Source organism: Centroberyx affinis, unplaced genomic scaffold (genome assembly GCF_046629955.1).
Source record: "Centroberyx affinis isolate AG114_WGS23_722 - 3 ecotype Tasmania unplaced genomic scaffold, CSIRO-AGI_Caff_v1 ptg006772l_1, whole genome shotgun sequence".
Taxonomy (NCBI): domain Eukaryota; kingdom Metazoa; phylum Chordata; class Actinopteri; order Beryciformes; family Berycidae; genus Centroberyx; species Centroberyx affinis.
The window spans coordinates 27,054-33,053 of NW_027283437.1; the positions used below are offsets into that span (position 1 = coordinate 27,054).

At 39.5% G+C, this 6,000-nt stretch overlaps 1 protein-coding gene across 1 annotated transcript in view; it reads left to right on the forward strand.

Moving 5' to 3' along the window:
* Positions 1 to 5,704, forward strand: part of LOC139639043 (GTPase IMAP family member 8-like) — a 29,805-nt gene extending 24,101 nt beyond the window's left edge. Inside the window, exon 6 of the mRNA XM_071513100.1 lies at positions 4,524 to 5,704. Within this exon, the coding sequence (XP_071369201.1) occupies positions 4,524 to 5,456 (933 nt within the window). The 3' untranslated portion in view covers positions 5,457 to 5,704. The remainder of the gene's footprint in view (positions 1 to 4,523) is intronic.
* Positions 5,705 to 6,000: the final 296 nt, after the last annotated feature.

Consider the following 6,000-nt stretch of genomic DNA (forward strand, 5'->3'; position numbering starts at 1 on the left):
CAGATCAGCTAAGCAATTACAATTATCAACTTCAAGCAATCCTTCAATTCTCAATATAGGTTTGTGGATCCCGTCAGAGCAGAGAAACTACTCACCAGAGTTCCTCTCAACTCCTGTTGGGATCCTGTTCATGACGCTAATTGCTGAATAATTTTGTAATAAAGACAAGTTTGCCATCCGTAAACAGTTAATGTGAAGGCTATTTAAAAGCTAAGCTGAAAAGATACGTTTTTAGCAGTTGTTTGAAAATGCTTACAGAGCCCGCCTCTCTAATATTCTTTGGCAGGGTGTTCCACAGTTTACGAGCATAGTTAAAAAAAAAGGCTGCATCCCCAATCTTCTTTTGAGTGGGGTTTTGTACTTCTCACAAACCAGCAGTAGAAGACCTGAGGGCTCTTGATGGAATGTAGAACAGCGGGGATTCTGTAATGTAGGCTGGTCCTAAGCCATTAAGAGCTTTGTATATAAGTAAAAGAACTTTAAAATCAATTCTAAAGGACACTGGGAGCCAGTGCAATGTAGCTAAAACCGGAGTGATATGCTCTCGCTTCCTTGTTTTTGTTAAAAGTCTAGCTGCAGAGTTCTGGATAAGCTGAAGCTTCTCAATAGACTTTTTAGGGAGGCTGGTAAAAAGGGTGTTGCAGTAGTCCAGTCTACTGGTAACAAATGCGTGAGTTAGCTTTTCAGCATCTTTTCGGGTTAGGAAGAGCCGCACCTTGGCAATATTTCTAAGATGAAAGAATGCTGTTCTGGTCACCTTGTTTATATGGGAATTAAAACTTAGATCAATCTAAAATAACACCCAGGCTTGTTGCTTCTGATTTGAGGGATTCAGGTTCCCAAGTCTTGTGGAGAGTTCTTCTCTTTTGGCTTTGGGGGCGACCAAAAGTATTTCTGTCTTATCTTCATTCAGTTTTAAGAAATTTGTGTTCATCCAATCATTGATAGCAAATAGACAAGTAGTGAGGGAGCTTAAGGCTTCGGCATTTGGCTCTACAGAAATGTATAGTTGTGTATCATCAGCATAGTTATGGAAATTGACATTATATTCTCTGATAATATCACCTGATTTCTATCCTCAAGCCCAAAAGATGCCATTGCTTCAACACTAACACCATCAGAGAGTGAGACAGCAAGCACAGACACAGACACACAAGTTCATCTATGGCTTCCATGTCAACAGTAAGTGCACAAACAATTCAAGCTGTTTGTATTTCACTGTCTGTCTTATGCTTCTGTTATTCTTGTACATGTGTAAATATAAATACTGTGGACTTATACTGTTCAGACAGTACTGGAACCAAGACCAGGACCTTCAGCAGTGTCTAAGGTTGTTTTGGATGAGAGCCCTTAGATGAAGGCTACCATCCAGGTGCCACTTCTACATCAAGTACCGAGTCGAGTCGTGTAATGAAATCATGACATCTAGTAGTGAACAGTAGAGCCACATCTTAATATAAAAATTTGGATAAAGGTGTTCGTTAATTCATGTGTGGAGGGTTTTTTATTTGACGTGTTTATTCATTATTTGATGTGAATATTCCTTATTTGATGATGTGAGCATTCATTAATTGTTGTGGTCATTTATTTGAAGATTGTATGTTTTTATCATTCAATATGATCATTTATGTGTTCCACCGTGTGGCCACGATTAGATTTTCGCTGTATGATCCAAAATAGAGTAGCCTAAAAGCTGTTTAAAAGACAATAAAACAAAATCCAAAAGCGGTGCAATTCCGACTGTTGCCATCCCCCACCATTTGCTGAAAAGATGCTATACTGAGCTATAATGCTTTAAAAAAAAAGCTGCCAGTGGCATGTGGGCTAAAATATTGGGGGTGTCACGTCACCCTGTCTCCCTCCCAGAATGTTGCCTGTATTTTCATTTGACAGGGGTGACAAGGGAGATGTGCATAATACTTTCTGCAGTTTAAAAGAACTGCAGCCACTTCTTGTAAATGCTGAAGGGAGGGGTGAACAGGATGGGACGTTTTTAGATAACTCTTATCTAACTATGATTTCCTGTCCGTAATACATTATCCCGGTGTCCCTTATCATAATATATGGGCATGGGTTGGTCCATGAAGCCATTATATAAAGAGGGACATTTGTAGACAGACACTGCAGTCTGCATCTACACTCCAGCAGCACATCTACTCTGCACTCCCAAACATGGCCAGTAAAGAACATGGTAAGTCAATAAATTAATATATTCATATTGTTCATTAACAAATACTCTAAGATACATTAACTTAAACTTTATTATGTTATGGTTTTACATCAATGATGGGCCAGGGGCCACATCTAGCCTCTGCATCTCTTAAATCAAGAATTACCCGGGTTCATTTCTTCCCTACAGAGGCGTTGTTAGGATTTCAGAACATCTGGGGCTCAGCCCAGAGGAAGTCACAGAACCATAGTAGTAGCATAACTCATTTTAAGAGGTAAATTATTTAACCTGTGATGTCCTTCTGTTAGGAAGCTGATATTTTCAATGCCACATCAAAGATCACCATGAAAAGCCTAATCCATTCTGAATGGCTGGAGGAGTTTACCAACATAGTAAAATATATAGAGGCACAAATTAAAGATTACATTTTTAAACATTTTCTCACGTTTAAGGGAAACAATGTCTTAAGTTGAAAATAATGTTTCATGTGAAGAGAATTAGTTAAAATATATATATATATATAAATATAAAATATATATAATATATATATATACATATATATATATATATATTTATATAAAAGATAATTCGTTTTTGCATTTAATGTTCAGCAGCCCACATAAGTAGACCTGAATGGGAGGATTCAGTAACTAACTGACTAACCAGCTGACTGGAGAGAAATAGTAACATTTTGTTTACAGTGATCCAATATTATATTGAAGATGTTGAGCTAAAAAAACAAAACTGTTGTAGCTTGAAGCTATCAACCAAGTGTCAGTCAACTCTCCACCACACAGCTGCCTGATTTTTGCTGTCTTTCCAGATATGCATAATCAATCACTTGATTAAACTAACATATCTTACCCTTCTTCCTCTTTTGAAAACGTGAAGAAGATCCATATAACCTGTCATGTCTTTTCCTGACATCGTGTTTCCTGGCTGTAGCCCACCTTGCCTTCTCTGACCTAGACTAGGACTGACCGATTAAAATCATCCATAACGTAGTCTATTGCTTTAGTTCCACTCAAACTACACGATGACAGGTTGGCAGAGCCTCCTACCAAACAGACACACATAGCAAGCAGCGACAGGTGAGTTCGATTTGTGTCCCGGCATGTACCTCGATGCACCCAAAGCCGGGCTTCACAGCTGGCTCACGTAAAATAACCGGCCCGCTCTGACTACTAGCTCGAATTTCTTTTTTTTTTTTTTTTGAGATCCGGGGCTATTCATAAAATATTCGGGGCTGTAGCCTCGGATGCCCAGGCCTAACGATGCCACTGCTTCCCTATGAGCACTAATAAGATAAGTGGCAAAAACAATTTTCACTGTGATCTCCGGATACATACAAACCTCTGACAGGCATTTATTGGGGGGCAGTTGAAAGATACTTTTATTATCTGTTATTGCAGCCTTATCTCTTTCACATGAGCATAGTGGACTTTAGTCTTGTTTGGACTAGCACTACATTGCGTTGGTGCTAGTCCCGAGGCGTTCCATCAAGAACTTTGTGGAAAACATCTTTGTGGTTCTTTGAATTCATGTGGGCAAGGTTTCCAGACTGAAATTTGCCAATCTGACAAGCTTTCTGAAACATATCATTTGTAAATATTTGCAATAAAGTGTACAATCTCACTTTTGTGTGGCTTGTCAAGTTATTTTCATATGCATGTCTTAAAAATGGCTGCTACACCTCTTGCCTGTGCTTGTTTTTCCATCTCGCCACACAGGGAAGAGGCGTAGAAGCCATATTATTTACAGTTAACTAGAAGAATTCATTCACATAGTTTTTCACTTACTAAACAAACTCTGATGGCAACTGTCCCTTCATTATCACATTCTGTGGAACCTTCCTCTAGACTCCAAATCATCTTTTTATCATGAAGGAACAACAAAATGTATTAAATAACAAAAACCTCATTAATCTGAGAAAATTACCCAGTGTGGTTGTTTATACGTTCTTTCAATACTGCTAATTTGGGACACTTTATACAATCTTAAAGGGTTCTTTACAGAGCCAGTTGAGCCATTTGGTGCTATAGAGAACCTTTCTAAAAGGGTTCTAAAAACATTTTCTGATAGCCTACTAATATAGAACCTTTTGGATAAGAGGGCAGGAATATTTTCTCCTAGGTCTACACATATTGTCCCTACATTAGACAACTATTCAGTTTATTACATGTTGGTGACACCATATGACCTGCTCTCTCAGTGGCTGCTCACCCATACATCTTTTGGCCTTCTCAAAGCACTTGTAAGTGTATGGTACAAAATCATATGAATACTTAGAGTGTTGATTCTTAGTTAATGTTATTCATTCTTCCCCACAGAATGTACCATATATAATAATGAGGAGCTCAGGATCGTGATGGTGGGGAAGACTGGAATTGGGAAGAGTGCCACTGGAAACACCATTCTGGGGCAAAAATGCTTTGAATCGAAGTTCAGCGCTAAGTCTCTGACTGAAGATTGCGCTAAGGCCAGAGGTGTGGTGGATGAACAGAAGGTTGCTGTTATCGACACTCCAGGCTTGTTTGACACCAGGTATTCCCAGGAGAAGACAGTTAGAGATATGACCCAATGCCTTAAATTTGCTTCTCCTGGACCCCATGTGTTCCTGGTAGTGATCATGCTGGGCAGATACACAGAAGAAGAGAAGCAGACAGTGCAGAAGATTCAGGAAACCTTTGGTAAAGATGCAGACAAATACAGCATGGTTCTCTTTACTCATGGTGACCTGCTGAAGAATTCCTCTATTGAGGACTTCTTGATGGAGAGCGAAGAGCTGCAGGAACTCGTGGCCAAATGTAACGGCCACTATCATGTCTTCAATAATGAGGTGAAGGATGGCTCCCAGGTCACCGAGCTGCTCAAGAAGATCAGAAATATAACAGAGATGAACGGAGGAAGCCACTACACCAACGAGATGTTCCAAGAAGCCGAGAGGGCAATCGAAGAGGAGAAACAACGAATCCTGAAGGAGAACGAGGAGCAAATACGCAAAGAGCAAGAGCAACTGCAGAGGAAACTAGAGGAAGAATATCAAAAAAAGCTGAGGAAAATAAATGAGCAAGCCGAGGCTGAGAGGGAGAGGGAGAGGAAGAGGGAGGAGGAGAGAGCCGAGGAGAGACAAGCAGAGAGAAAGAAAGAGATAGAAGAGATAATAAAAAATACGGAGGCAGAGTATAATAGAGAACTAAAAAAGAAACAACAAGAGTTGCTAAGAAGGTATGAAAGAGAGGCCAGAAAGAGGGCTGAAAGAAGTACTTGTTGTAACATTTCGTAAATCCTCACATTGTCTGATTTGGTTTTCCTATAGGTCACAATTTGTAATGACATGCACATTTGTAGGCCATCCCATGGCCTACAAAAGGCTAACACCCATGAACTCACGGGTGTTAGCAATAGAGATGGCCTACAAATATGCATTTGTGCCATACAGATTTATAATAACAAATATGTGTTACAGTGGTTAAAGTGATCTTGCAATAAAAGTGATTTCTTATTGAATGTGTAAACCTTTACAGAATTCATAAGGTGATGAAGATGAAATGAATAAGTTTATTACAGGGTTCAAAGGTCATCAGTCAATGCATTGTAAGGTACTTTGAACCTTAGAGAGTTCTAGTGGTGAATGCTCTGAAATAAAACAGCACTGGTTGTAATTCATTTGCCATATTACACATATTCAGGCCACCTCTGAAGCCCCAGTGCCATTACTTTCACAAGGACAAGCAAATCCTCCTTCAAGCTCAAATATCAAGAGGAGCAGAAGTATTTAGGAAAGTGATCAACACAACTCCCCTGAAGGGATAACAGAGTCTTCACAC